This window comes from Lepidochelys olivacea, assembly GCF_965140295.1.
Source record: "Lepidochelys olivacea isolate rLepOli2 genome assembly, chromosome: 2".
Lineage (NCBI taxonomy): Eukaryota > Metazoa > Chordata > Testudines > Cheloniidae > Lepidochelys > Lepidochelys olivacea.
Genome location: NC_140412.1, coordinates 233,826,004 through 233,845,456, shown reverse-complemented (window position 1 = coordinate 233,845,456; position 19,453 = coordinate 233,826,004). Strand labels below are relative to the sequence as shown.

Sequence of the window (19,453 nt, the reverse complement as noted above, 5' to 3'; positions counted from 1 at the left end):
TTAGTGGGGAGGAACAATATCGTTTGATTGTAAATACAATAGTTTAAGCAAGCAGTTTGCAAAGATTTTAGTGCTAGCAGCAAACAAAAACTGCTAGAGAATGGCAGAGAAAATTAATGAGAGAGATTAAAGGGTAAATTTTCAAAGTAGCGCACAGAGATTTATCCACACAATTTCAATCAACATAAATGGAAATGGTGACAGACACACACACGACTTTGAAACAAACCCAAAGAAGAAAACTTTTCACAAGCAAAGAGAGACCAGCAGGAAAAAGGGGAAAAAAAGTCATTGCCATTGCAAGGGGGACCGTGTAACTGCAGATGTCTCACAGGCCCAGAGTTAGTGGGGAGACAGGACTGAACAGGTGCAACAGCATATCTGTGCTACTGTGTGAAAAATCCACACCCCTGAGCAACACAGTTAAGATGACCTAAATCCCTGTGTCGATGGAAGAATTCTTTTGTCAACCTAGCTACCACCTCTTAGGAAAGTGGATTACCTACACCAATGGGAGAATCCCTCCCATCAGCATAGGAAATGTTTATACTGAAGCACTACAGCTATGCTGTTTTAAGTGTAGACAAGCCCTACGTGTCCCTGGGCCATTCTGAAGCCCTGGTAGGTGAAAGGAGCAAAAATACCAGGTAGTAGAGATTAGCAGAATGTGAAAAAAGCAGGGAAAAGCCAAAAGAGCGGGATCAGAAAATATGAAGGAGTGAAAAAAAAAAATAACGGCAAAGATATGAAATACAAAAAGGGAAACACAGTGTGGAGATGGGGAAAGATAAATGAGAGTTAATTCTCTAAAGGATCTAAACCAGAAATGATGCAAGATTGTCATTACTAGGGAATCCTATTCTTGTTCCAATCCCTGAAAATTCTGTCTGTGACCCTTAGAACAGCCATAATAGAAAGTATATATAAAAAAAAAAAATGAACTGTCAATTAGTTGCAGTAAACTCAAGCGATTAACTCTAAACAAATTAACGTGATTAAAAATACTAATGCTTAATCGCAGTTTTAATCGCACTGTTAATACAAAAAAAGGAGTACATGTGGCAAATTTATTTGAGCATAAGTTTTCATGAGCTACAGCTCACAAAAGCTTATGCTCAAATAGATGTGTTAGTCTCTAAGGTGCCACAAGTACTCCTTTTCTTTTTGCGAATACAGACTAACACGGCTGTTACTCTGAAAACTGTTAATACAATACCATTTAAATATTTTGAATGTTTTCTACATTTTCAAATATACTGATTTTCAATTGCAACAGAATACAAAGTGTACAGTGTTCACTTTATATTATTATTTTATTACAAATATTTGTGCTGTAATAAAGATAAACAAAAGAAATAGAATTTTTCAATTCACCTCATACATGTGTTGTAGTTCTCAACCAGTGGGATGTGTACCCCTGGGGGTACGCAGAGGTCTTCCAGGAGGTACATCAACTCATCTAGATATCTGGCTAGTTTTACAACAGGCTACATGAAAACCACCAGCAAAGTCAGTACAAACTACAATTTCACACAGACAAAATGAGAACATAAGCAATATTTCAGTAATAGTGTGCTGTGACACTTTTGTATTTTTATGTCTGATTTTATAAGCAAGTAGTTTTTAAGTGAGGTGAAACTTAGGGTATGCAAGACAAACAGACTCCTGAAAGGGGTACAGTAGTCTAGAAAGTTTGAGAACTACTGCTGTAGTTCAATCTCTATGATGAAAGTGCAACTTACAAATGTAGATTTTTTTTGTTGTTAGGTAACTGCACTCAAAAACAAAACAATGTAAAACTTTAGAGGCAACTAGTCCACTCAGTCCTCCTCCTTTTTTAGCCAATCGCTAAGACAAACAAGTTTGTTTATATTTATGGGAGATAATGCTGCCCGCTTTTATTTACGCCAGCTGAAAGTGAGAACAGGCATTTACATGGCACTGTTGTAGCTGGCGTTGCAAGGTATTTACGTGCCAGATAAGTTAAACATTCGTATGCCCCTTCATGCTTCGGCCACCATTCCAGAGGACATGCTTCCATTCTATTAGTGTTTAACAGTGAGATTAAAACTGCAAGGAATTGAGATTTTTTTTTAAATCTCGCAATTAATTTTTTTAATCGTTTGACAGCCCTATAAAAAATAGAAAAGGGATGCGTGCAAATATATGGATAATAAAAAAAGGCTCATCAGTAGCACATAAAGGAAAACTATAAGAACTACAAAGAGGTAGGAAGTTAGTAGACAGATACAAGTAGAAAATGAGAGAAATTCACAAATGAACACATTGAGTAAACAATTAAGTGTTGTAAGACTAGAAAAGAAAAACAGCTCAATCCTATAAACCCTTACTTACTTGAGTAGTCCTTACACATACAAGTGATTCCACTGAAATTAATGGCATTACTTAGGTCAATAATAGTTTGCCGGATCTAGTAGTAATAGATTAATATAACCTTTATGTTCTTAACACACAAAAAATAAACTTGTTTATGAATAGTCATATCAATATCTAAATAAGTGTTAATAGCAATAATTAATAAAAAGATTGAAGCTAAAATTTAACAAAATGCTTATTACCCCAGGGATCTATTTTGAAAACGGTAATTTAAAAATATTGTAATTTTTTTTAACAATAGAATATTTTGGAATAAAGGAGATACCTAGATAATTCATACCATGTAATTTATAAGTATTTCAATAAGACATTGTGGTGTACTGCAATGAAGAACATTTTAATAATCATGCTTTATTAACTCTTGGAATTTTGTATAAAAATTACATAATAGAAATTTTTTAGAAATAACTAATGCTTTGTTTTATGTACGAAAAAGAAGCATATTGTAAAAGTTTAATGCAATACATTCAAGTTAAATTATACTTTTTAAAAAAATGCAAAGTACCAGTTATATGCTTGACTTTAAAATTATATTTTAACACGCTTAAAACTAACGATCACAGTTTTTTAAAATAATGAAGTCACATACAGAGACATAAGCCATAAACACACACATAATTATACCTTATTATAACGATCATGAGGAACAGACTGCAACACGATAGGTTCCATTGTAGAAACATTTGCAAACTGCACCTCGGGAATGTACAGGGCACAAACCACATGAGCCCAACCTACAAAAAGTTATAATTGCATTTTATTTTTAATGCCTTTTAAAAACTCAAAGGATATTTCAATTACAGCAAAGAGAACCTTTCACATCATGTTTTGCCATGGACTGTTTTAATTATTTAGAACATTGCAGATTTAAGTTACTTTAAAAAAAAGATTCACCACCATATCATAGCATGCAAAGGTAGGATTGGCTGCAATACATTTTCAAGAGTCTATTGTCTCAAACTCTAGAGAATTTAGACATAATACTGATGGAATGGTAAAGGTAATGATTTATCCAAACAAATCCTAATTCACTGATGGAAGAAGAGATGATTCTTTAGGATTCTTTGAACCAACAAGTTCAACATTTAAAATAAACTGCACAAATTCCTTAAATTTTGAAACAATTTGTGCAAAGAAATATTTTATGAAAAATCTAGTATTTATGTGAGCTTTCTTATCCATGTAATCTTTCTTTTGCATATTGGGTTATTTTCTTTATTTTCTCTTAAGCTCACTAGATGAATTTTATTTTGACTACTACATTCATGGGTTCAGTTAGTTAATAACCATTCTGCCCCAAAGGGTTCTCGTCCCATAATCCTTTCACCACAGTAAGAACGAATTACTGTTTGATCAGTCTCCTCTCTTGTTAGCTCCAATATGTAAATCCCATATTTTCATTTCATCTTCATATTGATAGTCTCACTTAAAAACATCAGCATGGGCTCATTAATAAATATTTTGTCACTTACCACCTTTTAGTAGATCTTGAACAATATTTCAAAGGGGAAAAAAAACCTGTTTGTCTCACTTTCCTAGCAATTTGCACAGATTCCTGACCTAGAAAGGAGCCCACCTAATTCTAGGTTTTCTTTTGTTCCGAAGGGAATCAACAGTTTGTGCCAGCTGAAGAACAGAGTTTATCGTATTTGCTGCTGTTTCATCGCAGACACTCAACTTGAAAGTTACTTTGCTATTCAAGAATGCACCATATTCTACCTTGAATTGTTTTACATACAAACTACTAGGCAGTTAATCTGAAAGAACCACTTATTAATATAAAAAGAGTTCTGTACATTACAAAAGTAAAAATATTCAGTTCAGAGGTGCTGCAACTCAAAAGAAACTTCGTGTGTCTAATCATTTAGGCTGTATCTTATACTTCCACAGAACAGAAATTATCTGAATGGTGCACAGTGCAGTATTTTGTCACAAGACTAGCAATATATGTGGAATTCTTCTTAAAAATAAATTGCATCATCCTATAGTCACACTGCTAACTATGTGCCCTAAATATTCACATTCATTTCAAATAATGGAAAATTAGATATTTTGAGTAGAATGAGCTGTTGCTTTTTCCCCCAGACATCAAAAAATTACCTCTGTATTGATGTAAAATTACAGCTCCAATGTAATTAAGAGAATCTTCCAAAATATTTTAAAACTTACAATATTCAGTCTTAAGTTTCCCAACTTCATAATATCAAAACTGCAGCATCTTGACTCCCAAACATAGCTGTTCTAACAAGTTAGCATCAATTTATAATAGTCAGTATTACTAACTCTCTAGACTGGTATTAAAATGAGTGGAACATATCACAGAATGCAGGTTTTGCTTTCCAAACAGTTCTCTTTATGATTAGAAAAACAAACTGTACACAAGACTGCTTCTTAGTTCTCTAATGATCTCAGACTGATGGTGATTCTTAACTTTTTTTAAACTAAACTGATGTTTTTCTCAGTATATGCTGGTATAATACTTTAATCTGTGTCGAAAATTCAAAACTCGATCAGGTAATGGTTACAAGTCAGCAACATTCGTTGACTGGCAAGCTTTGGCATACCATATTAATATTTTGTTCTTCAGTTACTTGTTCTATTTTACTGTTTTCTCCACCTGGCTTTTCGTAGAACTCTTCACACTCCTTTTTTACAGATAGTCATTTTGTAAATTGCTAACTTGATTTCTTTTAAAAACAAACCCTGAAGTCTAATTCATAAAGCATTGCAAACAACAACTTTGGAGGACCCACACAGACCTGCCCCCTTCTATCCATCCTTCTGGCTGAAAACATAGCAGCTAATGGGAATGTGACTCCAGGAAATAAAAGTATACAAGGGCTTTGCTAAGGCTTTAGGCTTCCTGCCACTACAGTATTAAAAACACACTTACAGCAACAGTATTAGAAGTGAGTATGTTCCACATGAAGTATCATACTAATAATTTTCCTATCTGGAAAAGTGTTCAATACAGTAAAAATGTCACTAATCTGAAAAAAGAAAAGGAGTACTTGTGGCACCTTAGAAACTAACCAATTTATTTGAGCATAAGCTTTCATGAGCTACAGCTCACTTCATCGGATGCATACTATGGAAAGTGTAGAAGATCTTTTATACACACAAAGCATGAAAAAATACCACCCCCCACCCCACTCTCCTGCTGGCAATAGCTTATCTAAAGTGATCACTCTCCTTACAATGACAGGTTTCAGAGTAACAGCCGTGTTAGTCTGTATTCGCAAGAAAGAAAAGGAGTACTTGTGGCACCTTAGAGACTAACCAATTTATTTGAGCATGAGCTTTCGTGAGCAGCTCACGAAAGCTCATGCTCAAATAAATTGGTTAGTCTCTAAGGTGCCACAAGTACTCCTTTTCTTTCTCCTTACAATGTGAATGATAATCAAGTTGGGCCAGTCCTTGCCTACAGACAGCCCCCCAACCTGAAGCAAATACTCACCAGCAACCACATACCACACAACAGAACCACTAACCCAGGAACCTATCCTTGCAACAAAGTCCGTTGCCAACTGTGCCCACATATCTATTCAGGGGACACCATCACAGGGCCTAATAACATCAGCCACACTATCAGCGGCTCGTTCACCTGCACATCCACCAATGTGATATATACCATCATGTGCCAGCAATGCCCCTCTGCCATGTACATTGGTCAAACTGGACAGTCTCTATGTAAAAGTATAAATGGACACAAATCAGATGTCAAGAATTATAACATTCATAAACCAGTCGGAGAACACTTCAATCTCTCTGGTCACGCGATTACAGACATGAAAGTTGCAATTCTTCAACAAAAAAACTTCAAATCCAGACTCCAGAGAGAAACTGTTGAATTGGAATTCATTTGCGAATTGGATACAATTAACTTAGGCTTGAATAGAGACTGGGAGTGGCTAAGTCATTATGCAAGGTAACCTATTTCCCCTTGTTTTTTCCTAACAGCCCCCCCCCCCCCACACACACGTTCTTGTTAAACCCTGGATTTGTGCTGGAAATGGCCCACCTTGATTATCATACACATTGTAAGGAGAGTGGTCACTTTAGATAAGCTATTACCAGCAAGAGAGTGGGTTTGTGTGTGTGTTGGGGGGGGTGGGGGGTGAGAAAACCTGGATTTGTGCTGGAAATGACCCAACTTGATTATCATACACCTTGTAAGGAGAGGAGTACTTGTGGCACCTTAGAGACTAACCAATTTATTTGAGCATGAGCTTTCGTGAGCTACAGCTCACTTCATCGGATGCATGCCATGGAAACTGCAGCAGACTTTATTTATACACAGAGAATATGAAAAAATACCTCCTCCCACCCCACTGTCCTGCTGGTAATAGCTTATCTAAAGTGATCATCAGGTGGGCCATTTCCAGCACAAATCCAGGTTTTCTCACCCTCCACCCCCCCACACAAATTCACTCTCCTGCTGGTGATAGCCCATCCAAAGTGACAACTCTTTACACAATGTGCATGATAATAAAGTTGGGCCATTTCCTGCACAAATCCAGGTTCTCTCACCCCCTCACCCCCCTCCCAAAAACCACACACACAAACTCACTATCCTGCTGGTAATAGCTCATCCAAAGTGACCATTCTCCCTACAATGTGCATAATTAAGGTGGGCCATTTCCAGCACAAATCCAGGTTTTCTCACATCCCCTCCACCCCCATACACACACAAACTCATTCTCCTGCTGGTAATAGCTCATCCAAACTGACCACTCTCCAAGTTTAAATCCAAGTTAAACCAGAACATCGGGGGGGGGGGGGGGGGGGAACAAGAGGAAATAGGCTACCTTGCATAATGACTTAGCCACTCCCAGTCTCTATTTAACCCTAAATTAATAGTATCCAATTTGCAAATGAATTCCAATTCAGCAGTTTCTCGCTGGAGTCTGGATTTGAAGTTTTTTTGTTTTAAGATAGCGACCTTCATGTCTGTGATTGCGTGACCAGAGAGATTGAAGTGTTCTCCGACTGGTTTATGAATGTTATAATTCTTGACCTCTGATTTGTGTCCATTTATTCTTTTACGTAGAGACTGTCCAGTTTGACCAATGTACATGGCAGAGGGGCATTGCTGGCACATGATGGCATATATCACATTGGTGGATGTGCAAGTATACGAGCCTCTGATAGTGTGGCTGATGTTATTAGGCCCTGTGATGGTGTCCCCTGAATAGATATGTGGGCACAACTGGCAACGGGCTTTGTTGCAAGGATCAGTTCCTGGGTTAGGGGTTCTGTTCTGTGGTATGTGGTTGTTGGTGAGTATTTGCTTCAGGTTGCGGGGCTGTCTGTAGGCAAGGACTGGCCTGTCTCCCAAGATTTGTGAGAGTGTTGGGTCATCCTTTAGGATAGGTTGTAGATCCTTAATAATGCGTTGGAGGGGTTTTAGTTGGGGGCTGAAGGTGACGGCTAGTGGCGTTCTGTTATTTTCTTTGTTAGGCCTGTCCTGTAGTAGGTAACTTCTGGGAACTCTTCTGGCTCTATCAATCTGTTTCTTTACTTCAGCAGGTGGGTATTGTAGTTGTAAGAAAGCTTGACAGAGATCTTGTAGGTGTTTGTCTCTGTCTGAGGGGTTGGAGCAAATGCGGTTGTATCGCAGAGCGTGGCTGTAGACGATGGATCGTGTGGTGTGGTCAGGGTGAAAGCTGGAGGCATGCAGGTAGGAATAGCGGTCAGTAGGTTTCCGGTATAGGGTGGTGTTTATGTGACCATTGTTTATTAGCACTGTAGTGTCCAGGAAGTGGATCTCTTGTGTGGACTGGACCAGGCTGAGGTTGGTGGTGGGATGGAAATTGTTGAAATCATGGTGGAATTCCTCAAGGGCTTCTTTTCCATGGGTCCAGATGATGAAGATGTCATCAATATAGCGCAAGTAGAGTAGGGGCTTTAGGGGACGAGAGCTGAGGAAGCGTTGTTCTAAATCAGCCATAAAAATGTTGGCATACTGTGGGGCCATGCGGGTACCCATAGCAGTGCCGCTGATCTGAAGGTATACATTGTCCCCAAATGTGAAATAGTTATGGGTAAGCACAAAGTCACAAAGTTCAGCCACCAGGTTAGCCGTGACATTATCGGGGATAGTGTTCCTGACGGCTTGTAGTCCATCTTTGTGTGGAATGTTGGTGTAGAGGGCTTCTACATCCATAGTGGCCAGGATGGTGTTATCAGGAAGATCACCGATGGATTGAAGTTTCCTTAGGAAGTCAGTGGTGTCTCGAAGGTAGCTGGGAGTGCTGGTAGCGTAGGGCCTGAGGAGGGAGTCTACATAGCCAGACAATCCTGCTGTCAGGGTGCCAATGCCTGAGATGATGGGGCGCCCAGGATTTCCAGGTTTATGGATCTTGGGTAGTAGATAGAATATCCCAGGTCGGGGCTCCAGGGGTGTGTCTGTGCGGATTTGATCTTGTGCTTTTTCAGGAAGTTTCTTGAGCAAATGCTGTAGTTGCTTTTGGTAACTCTCAGTGGGATCATAGGGTAATGGCTTGTAGAAATTCGTGTTGGAGAGCTGCCGAGCAGCCTCTTGTTCATATTCCGACCTATTCATGACGACAACAGCACCTCCTTTGTCAGCCTTTTTGATTATGATGTCAGAGTTGTTTCTGAGGCTGTGGATGGCATTGTGTTCTGCACGGCTGAGGTTATGGGGCAAGTGATGCTGCTTTTCCACAATTTCAGCCCGTGCACGTCGGCGGAAGCACTCTATGTAGAAGTCCAGTCTGCTGTTTCGACCTTCAGGAGGAGTCCACCTAGAATCCCTCTTTCTGTAGTGTTGGTTGGGAGGTCTCTGTGGATTAGTATGTTGTTCAGAGGTATTTTGGAAATATTCCTTGAGTCGGAGACGTCGAAAATAGGATTCTAGGTCGCCACAGAACTGTATCATGTTCGTGGGGGTGGAGGGGCAGAAGGAAAGGCCCCGAGATAGAACAGCTGCTTCTGCTGGGCTGAGATTATAGTTGGATAGGTTAACAATATTGCTAGGTGGGTTGAGGGAACCATTGCTGTGGCCCCTTGTAGCATGTAGTAGTTTAGAAAGTTTAGTGTCCTTTTTCTTTTGTAGAGAAGCAAAGTGTGCGTTGTAAATGGCTTGTCTAGTTTTAGTAAAATCCAGCCACGAGGAAGTTTGTGTGGAAGGTTGGTTTTTTATGAGAGTATCCATTTTTGAGAGCTCATTCTTAATCTTTCCCTGTTTGCTGTAGAGGATGTTGATCAGGTGATTCCGCAGTTTCTTTGAGAGCGTGTGGCACAAGCTGTCAGCATAGTCTGTGTGGTATGTAGATTGTAATGGAATTTTTACGTTCAGTCCTTTTGGTACGATGTCCATCTGTTTGCATTTGGAAAGGAAGATGATGTCTGTCTGTATCTGTACAAGCTTTTTCATGCAGTTGATAGATTTCCACTCCATACGGCTAAATGCAGTGCCTTGCATAATGACAGGTTTCAGAGTAACAGCCGTGTTAGTCTGTATTCGCAAAAAGAAAAGGAGTACTTGTGGCACCTTAGAGACTAACCAATTTATTTGAGCATGAGCTTTCGTGAGCTACAGCTCACTTCATCGGATGCATGCCGTGGAAACTGCAGCAGACTTTATTTATACACAGAGAATATGAAAAAATACCTCCTCCCACCCCATTGTCCTGCTGGTAATAGCAGTGATCACTTTAGATAAGCCATTGCCAGCAGGAGAGTGGGGTAAGGGGAGGTATTTTTTCATGCTTTGTGTGTATAAAAGATCTTCTACACTTTCCACAGTATGCATCCGATGAAATGAGCTGTAGCTCACGAAAGCTTATGCTCAAATAAATTGGTTAGTCTCTAAGGTGCCACAAGTACTCCTTTTCTTTTTGCGAATACAGTCTAACACGGCTGTTACTCTGAAACTAATCTGAAAAATCCACTAACGCTGTAGCATGGCAACAGAGAGAAGCTCAGCACCTTCTTCCGAATTTCTTACATCAGTTATTAGCAGGCAAAATACAATTTTTTATTGGCTACAGACTGTGGAATTATCCAATTCCTATTTACAGTAACTAATCTACAGAATATCCGAGACACTGAAAAAATATCCTCTCTTTTTATAAAAAGTCTGACTAAAATGAAGTATCTTAACGCTTTCATGAGTGAGGAATTTCCACTGCAAATCCACGGTGTCAGTTTCAAGGTCTTCTAATTACAGCCAAGCTGAGTTTTTCACTGAATGCTGCTCTATACTGGACCTTCACTACAAAGAACAGTTAGGCCCAGGACCAATAATTGCCTATAGTTAAAGTCTATTTATTCTGGTTTATACAATATCAATATACAAGATCAACATATAATAATAATTTTTTTTTAAATTAGCACAATAGAGACCTCTGGGAGACCCCTTCCCCAAAGGAGGAATAAGACACATCTTCTGTGAGACACTCAAGCTGGAGCATCTAAGGCTTCCTCATGAAATATTATGGAGAAGGGGGTTCTTAGTGCTCAATGCCTCCCAGACAGGTAGATGGGGGAGAAAGGGTTCCTGCCTACATCTCCCTCTGGGAACACTGCTATGTTGCCATCTTCTCTGCTAGTATCTTGGTAGTGGGGGTGGGGAGGGAGTCATTGGCTCCTGTCATGCCTGTCCCATATATAAATACAGGATCAAGGGAGGTGTAAGACAAACTGCTTCCAGCTGCAGAGCGCCCTAGAAAGACTTCCCATGCCATATACATTTGTGGCCGTGAGTGCGCCCTTGAGGGATCTTTGACAGTTGACATAACATGATGCGAGGTTTATTCCTGCTTTGGAACAGCAGCCCTTGGGAGCTCCTAACAGACAATTGCCCAAAATAAATATACTTTTAATTTGTTTCTAAAACGATACTTACCTTTGGCAATTACTAGCCCATACTTTCTTTATTATATAAGGTTCTGATCAGAAAGACTATAACTGCCCTTTGTCTTCAGTGCTAGCCTTTTAAGAAACACTATCAACAGCCATCATCACAACTACCAGTTTGTCAACCACTACCGGAGCCAGACAGAACCACAGTAGACTTTTCAGATTTTTCTAAGCTACAGGGGTAAATATCCAGTCACGTTTTCATGTTCTCCTACTTTTCCCTTCTTGTATTGATTTTTGTATTTTTTCTAAAATTGAAAAAACCAACTCAGATTTCTAGTCTTATTTCCAAAGAAAAGTCTGGAAGGCTTTAAAACAAAATGTTATTTTTAGGTTGCTTTAAAAGTAGTTTTCCTTCTCTGACAAGAAACCCAGTATTGCTAACCCAAAGCATTTCAGAAAGCATAAGTCAGGCATGAAAAAATCATTATATTAGTTTAAAAATAATGAGATTTAAAAAAGATGGGTTCTTTTTATTTGCTTTATGATTTTTAGTGTCTAGAATTCAATATTTTTAATCTTTTCTTCACAACTTGGCTAATTCATTTAAAATTCCTGGGTGCAAGTTATTTGGTCCCATAGGACCATACACATTTAACTTTCTTAGTATCTGTTTAACATCATGCTTACTTATTGTGGGATTAGAAATTTCATTATCACTGTCAGATATGACTACATGATCCATCTTTTCTAAATGTTTGGTGCTCAGGGTGGGAGTGGGGATGTGGGGGTGCAAGAGTCAGGGCATAGGGTGTGGGGGAACTGGGTATGTGTGGGGGGTGCCGGAGTCAGGGCTTGGGTTGAGTGGGCGGGGGATCAGGGCAGAGGGCTGGGTGTATATGAGGAGGGTGCAGGGGTCAGCGCATGGGGTGGGGGGGGGGGCTGGGTATGTGTGGGGGGTGTTGGAGTCAGGGCTGGGGTTGTGGGGCGTGCAGGGGTCAGGACACGGGGCTGGGGTGTGTGTGAGAGGAGGGTTCAGGGGTGAGGGCAGAGGGCTGGGGGTGTGGGGGTGCTCCCAGCCCCTGCCCTGAGTGGCTCATGGCAGAGGGCTGGAGGGGATATGCCCTGATTCCACCCCCTTCCCCAAGGTCCCCGGAACAGAGCGCGCTGTGGCTCCACTTTTACCTCTCCCGCTCCCTAGCAAGGGCCATCAGCTGATCGGCCACAGGGAGGGAGCGGAGGAGGAACCCAGCACGCTGGGGGAAGAGGCTGGGGGAGGGGGAAGCTTGCCTGCCCTGCAAGGAGAGAGTGTGGGCAGGGGACGGAAAAGAGCAGGCCGGGCCAGGTAGGATTTTTAGTGGCGTGCTGCTCTCTGCACAGATCCAGCATACAGCAGCGTGCCATTAAATATTGACTCGCATGCCATCTTAGGCAGGCGTGCCATAGGTTGCCAACCCCTGTACTACAGAAAACTATATTGTGACATTGTTTTTCTAAATACTTTTTAGAAATACATGCTTCAGTATCTACAGCCAGTTAAACGACCTGTTGGCTCTCTAAAAGGGGGTAGGCATCTTCATATTTCTCAGCAGGATGATCTTAGGCAGAGCTAAAAACCATGTTTTTGTTCAAAAGCACTGAAAATGAGATAAAACTTTTGAAACTAATTGGTTATTTTAGTAGCTGATTTGAAAAGTTAAGGTTTGCTCAGTCCTCTAAAAATGAAGTGATATGTACATGATAAACATTCAGGTTTAACAACAGCAAAATGAAATGTGTTTAAATTAGGGCTGTCGTTTAATCACAGTTAACTCATGCGATTAACTCAAAACAATTAACTGAGATTAAAAAAATTAATCGCGATTAATCACACTGTTAAACAACAGAATACCAATTTGAAATGTATGAAATATTTTTGGATGTTTTTCTACATTTTCAAATATATTCATTTCTATTACAAAGTGTACAGTGCTCACTTTACGTTATTTTTATTACAAATATTTGCACTGTAAAAATGATAAAAATGTATTTCAATTCACCTCATACAAGTACTGTAGTGCAATCTCTTTATCGTGGACGTGTAACTTACAAATGTAGATTTTTTTTTTTGTTACATAACTGCACTCTAAAACAAAACAATGCAAAACTTTAGAGACTACAAGTCCACTTAGTCCTACTTCTTGTTCAGCCAATCACTAAGATAAACTAGTTTGTTTATATTTACGGGAGATACCGTTGGCTGCTTCTTATTTACAATGTCACCTGAAAGTGAGAATAGGCATTCGCATGGCACTTCTGTAGCCAATGTTGCAAGGTACTTACGTGCCAGATATGCTAAACATTCATATGCCCCTTCATGCTTCAGCCACCATGCCAGAGGACATGCTTCCATGCTGATAATGCTCATTAAAAAAATCATCAGTTAATTAAATTTGTGACTGAACTCCTTGTATGTATCCTGTTCTGTGTTACTCCCTTTCTGCCATATATTTTATGTTATAGCAGTCTCAGATGTGACCCAGCACATGTTCGTTTTAAGAACACTTTTACTGCAAATTTGACAAAATGCAAAGAAGGTACCAATCTGAGATATCTGAGGATAGATACAGCACTCAACCCAAGGTTTAAGAATCTGAAGTGCCTTCCAAAATCTGAGAGGGATGAGGTGTGGAGCATGCTTTCAGATGTCTTAGAAGAGCAACACTCTGATGCAGAAACTACAGAACCCAAACCACCAAAAAAAGAAAATCAACCTTCTGCTGATGGCATTTGACTCAGATGATGAAAATGAACATGCGTCGATCCACTCTGCTCTGGATCGTTATCGAGTGGAACCTGTCATCAGCATGGATTCATATCCTCTAGAATGGTGATTTAAGCATGAAGGGACATATGAATCTTTAGCATATCTGTCACGTAAATATCCTGTGATGCCGACTACAACAACGCCATGCGAACATCTGTTCTCACTTTCAGGTGACACTGTAAACAAGAAACAGGCAGCAAATTGTAACCGAACTTGTTTGTCTGAGCAATTGGCTGAAGTAGGACTGAGTGGACTTGTAGGCTCTAAAGTTTTAAGTAGTTTTATTTTTCAATGCAATTATTTTTTGTACATAATTCTACATTTGTAAGTTCAACTTTCATGATAAAAAGACTGCACTACAGAACTTGTATTAGGTGAATTGAAAAATACGATTTCTTTTGTATTTTTACAGTGCAAACATTTGTAATCAAAAATATAAAGTGAGCATGTACACTTTGTATTCTGTGTTATAAGTGAAATCAATATATTTGAAAATGTAGAAAACATCAAAAAATATTTAAATACATGATAGACTATTACTGTTTGACAGTGCAATTAATCACTATTAATATTTTTAATCGCTTGACAGCCCTAGTTTAAAAGTTATTTTTAAAGTATATTTAAACTGATTTTCAGTGTTTCTACAAATATGGTAGTACATACTCTTGCATTCCTACTTTGCATCAAATTGTCAAGACAGAAGCTTCCTGCTTGATTACAGTTTTTTTTCTTGTTTACTTTTTTAAATTAGATAATAGAATAACCTAATCAGTAACAACTGAATTTCTTGCACTGGATTTTTTTAATCAACGTATTTTACTTTCATTATAACTATTATAACGGATGGCCAGGATCCCCTGGGGGACTAACTTGAAGGGGAAAGGAGTCCAGGAGAGCTGGCTGTATTTCAAGGAATCCCTGTTGAGGTTACAGGGACAAACCATCCCGATGAGTCGAAAAAATAGTAAATATGGCAGGCGACCAGCTTGGCTTAATGGTGAAATCCTAGCGGATCTTAAACATAAAAAAGAAGCTTACAAGAAGTGGAAGGTTGGACATATGACCAGGGAAGAGTATAAAAATATTGCTCGGGCATGTAGGAATGTTATCAGGAGGGCCAAATCGCACCTGGAGCTGCAGCTAGCCAGAGATGTCAAGAGTAACAAGAAGGGTTTCTTCAGGTATGTTGGCAACAAGAAGAAAGCCAAGGAATGTGTGGGCCCCTTACTGAATGAGGGAGGCAACCTAGTGACAGAGGATGTGGAAAAAGCTAATGTACTCAATGCTTTTTTTTGCCTCTGTTTTCACTAACAAGGTCAGCTCCCAGACTGCTGCGCTGGGCATCACAAAATGCGGAAGAGATGGCCAGCCCTCTGTGGAGATAGAGGCGGTTAGGGACTATTTAGAAAAGCTGGACATGCACAAGTCCATGGGGCCGGACGAGTTGCATCCGAGAGTGCTGAAGGAATTGGCGGCTGTGATTGCAGAGCCACTGGCCATTATCTTTGAAAACTCGTGGCAAACCGGGGAAGTCCCGGATGACTGGAAAAAGGCTAATGTAGTGCCAATCTTTAAAAAAGGGAAGAAGGAAGATCCTGGGAACTACAGGCCAGTCAGCCTCACCTCAGTCCCTGGAAAAATCATGGAGCAGGTCCTCAAAGAATCAATCCTGAAGCACTTGCATGAGAGGAAAGTGATCAGGAACAGCCAGCATGGATTCACCAAGGGAAGGTCATGCCTGACTAATCTAATCGCCTTTTATGATGAGATTACTGGTTCTGTGGATGAAGGGAAAGCAGTGGATGTATTGTTTCTTGACTTTAGCAAAGCTTTTGACACGGTCTCCCATAGTATTCTTGTCAGCAAGTTAAGGAAGTATGGGCTGGATGAATGCACTATAAGGTGGGCAGAAAGCTGGCTAAATTGTCGGGCTCAACGGGTAGTGATCAATGGCTCCATGTCTAGTTGGCATGTTGTACAACTGCTGCTATGTTGCCATCTTCTCTGCTAGTATCTTGGTAGTGGGGGTGGGGAGGGAGTCATTGGCTCCTGTCATGCCTGTCCCATATATAAATACAGGATCAAGGGAGGTGTAAGACAAACTGCTTCCAGCTGCAGAGCGCCCTAGAAAGACTTCCCATGCCATATACATTTGTGGCCGTGAGTGCGCCCTTGAGGGATCTTTGACAGTTGACATAACATGATGCGAGGTTTATTCCTGCTTTGGAACAGCAGCCCTTGGGAGCTCCTAACAGACAATTGCCCAAAATAAATATACTTTTAATTTGTTTCTAAAACGATACTTACCTTTGGCAATTACTAGCCCATACTTTCTTTATTATATAAGGTTCTGATCAGAAAGACTATAACTGCCCTTTGTCTTCAGTGCTAGCCTTTTAAGAAACACTATCAACAGCCATCATCACAACTACCAGTTTGTCAACCACTACCGGAGCCAGACAGAACCACAGTAGACTTTTCAGATTTTTCTAAGCTACAGGGGTAAATATCCAGTCACGTTTTCATGTTCTCCTACTTTTCCCTTCTTGTATTGATTTTTGTATTTTTTCTAAAATTGAAAAAACCAACTCAGATTTCTAGTCTTATTTCCAAAGAAAAGTCTGGAAGGCTTTAAAACAAAATGTTATTTTTAGGTTGCTTTAAAAGTAGTTTTCCTTCTCTGACAAGAAACCCAGTATTGCTAACCCAAAGCATTTCAGAAAGCATAAGTCAGGCATGAAAAAATCATTATATTAGTTTAAAAATAATGAGATTTAAAAAAGATGGGTTCTTTTTATTTGCTTTATGATTTTTAGTGTCTAGAATTCAATATTTTTAATCTTTTCTTCACAACTTGGCTAATTCATTTAAAATTCCTGGGTGCAAGTTATTTGGTCCCATAGGACCATACACATTTAACTTTCTTAGTATCTGTTTAACATCATGCTTACTTATTGTGGGATTAGAAATTTCATTATCACTGTCAGATATGACTACATGATCCATCTTTTCTAAATGTTTGGTGCTCAGGGTGGGAGTGGGGATGTGGGGGTGCAAGAGTCAGGGCATAGGGTGTGGGGGAACTGGGTATGTGTGGGGGGTGCCGGAGTCAGGGCTTGGGTTGAGTGGGCGGGGGATCAGGGCAGAGGGCTGGGTGTATATGAGGAGGGTGCAGGGGTCAGCGCATGGGGTGGGGGGGGGGGGCTGGGTATGTGTGGGGGGTGTTGGAGTCAGGGCTGGGGTTGTGGGGCGTGCAGGGGTCAGGACACGGGGCTGGGGTGTGTGTGAGAGGAGGGTTCAGGGGTGAGGGCAGAGGGCTGGGGGTGTGGGGGTGCTCCCAGCCCCTGCCCTGAGTGGCTCATGGCAGAGGGCTGGAGGGGATATGCCCTGATTCCACCCCCTTCCCCAAGGTCCCCGGAACAGAGCGCGCTGTGGCTCCACTTTTACCTCTCCCGCTCCCTAGCAAGGGCCATCAGCTGATCGGCCACAGGGAGGGAGCGGAGGAGGAACCCAGCACGCTGGGGGAAGAGGCTGGGGGAGGGGGAAGCTTGCCTGCCCTGCAAGGAGAGAGTGTGGGCAGGGGACGGAAAAGAGCAGGCCGGGCCAGGTAGGATTTTTAGTGGCGTGCTGCTCTCTGCACAGATCCAGCATACAGCAGCGTGCCATTAAATATTGACTCGCATGCCATCTTAGGCAGGCGTGCCATAGGTTGCCAACCCCTGTACTACAGAAAACTATATTGTGACATTGTTTTTCTAAATACTTTTTAGAAATACATGCTTCAGTATCTACAGCCAGTTAAACGACCTGTTGGCTCTCTAAAAGGGGGTAGGCATCTTCATATTTCTCAGCAGGATGATCTTAGGCAGAGCTAAAAACCATGTTTTTGTTCAAAAGCACTGAAAATGAGATAAAACTTTTGAAACTAATTGGTTATTTTAGTAGCTGATTTGAAAAGTTAAGGTTTGCTCAGTCCTCTAAAAATGAAGTGATATGTACATGATAAACATTCAGGTTTAACAACAGCAAAATGAAATGTGTTTAAATTAGGGCTGTCGTTTAATCACAGTTAACTCATGCGATTAACTCAAAACAATTAACTGAGATTAAAAAAATTAATCGCGATTAATCACACTGTTAAACAACAGAATACCAATTTGAAATGTATGAAATATTTTTGGATGTTTTTCTACATTTTCAAATATATTCATTTCTATTACAAAGTGTACAGTGCTCACTTTACGTTATTTTTATTACAAATATTTGCACTGTAAAAATGATAAAAATGTATTTCAATTCACCTCATACAAGTACTGTAGTGCAATCTCTTTATCGTGGACGTGTAACTTACAAATGTAGATTTTTTTTTTTGTTACATAACTGCACTCTAAAACAAAACAATGCAAAACTTTAGAGACTACAAGTCCACTTAGTCCTACTTCTTGTTCAGCCAATCACTAAGATAAACTAGTTTGTTTATATTTACGGGAGATACCGTTGGCTGCTTCTTATTTACAATGTCACCTGAAAGTGAGAATAGGCATTCGCATGGCACTTCTGTAGCCAATGTTGCAAGGTACTTACGTGCCAGATATGCTAAACATTCATATGCCCCTTCATGCTTCAGCCACCATGCCAGAGGACATGCTTCCATGCTGATAATGCTCATTAAAAAAATCATCAGTTAATTAAATTTGTGACTGAACTCCTTGTATGTATCCTGTTCTGTGTTACTCCCTTTCTGCCATATATTTTATGTTATAGCAGTCTCAGATGTGACCCAGCACATGTTCGTTTTAAGAACACTTTTACTGCAAATTTGACAAAATGCAAAGAAGGTACCAATCTGAGATATCTGAGGATAGATACAGCACTCAACCCAAGGTTTAAGAATCTGAAGTGCCTTCCAAAATCTGAGAGGGATGAGGTGTGGAGCATGCTTTCAGATGTCTTAGAAGAGCAACACTCTGATGCAGAAACTACAGAACCCAAACCACCAAAAAAAGAAAATCAACCTTCTGCTGATGGCATTTGACTCAGATGATGAAAATGAACATGCGTCGATCCACTCTGCTCTGGATCGTTATCGAGTGGAACCTGTCATCAGCATGGATTCATATCCTCTAGAATGGTGATTTAAGCATGAAGGGACATATGAATCTTTAGCATATCTGTCACGTAAATATCCTGTGATGCCGACTACAACAACGCCATGCGAACATCTGTTCTCACTTTCAGGTGACACTGTAAACAAGAAACAGGCAGCAAATTGTAACCGAACTTGTTTGTCTGAGCAATTGGCTGAAGTAGGACTGAGTGGACTTGTAGGCTCTAAAGTTTTAAGTAGTTTTATTTTTCAATGCAATTATTTTTTGTACATAATTCTACATTTGTAAGTTCAACTTTCATGATAAAAAGACTGCA

At 40.2% G+C, this 19,453-nt stretch overlaps 1 protein-coding gene across 3 annotated transcripts in view; it reads right to left on the bottom strand.

Moving 5' to 3' along the window:
• Positions 1-19,453, bottom strand: part of MLLT10 (MLLT10 histone lysine methyltransferase DOT1L cofactor) — a 238,691-nt gene that overhangs the window by 160,678 nt on the left and 58,560 nt on the right. For all 3 annotated transcript variants that reach the window (XM_084621830.1, XM_084621831.1, XM_084621832.1), the window contains exon 5: positions 3,022-3,131. In XM_084621830.1, the coding sequence (XP_084477956.1) occupies positions 3,022-3,131 (110 nt within the window). The remainder of the gene's footprint in view (positions 1-3,021; positions 3,132-19,453) is intronic.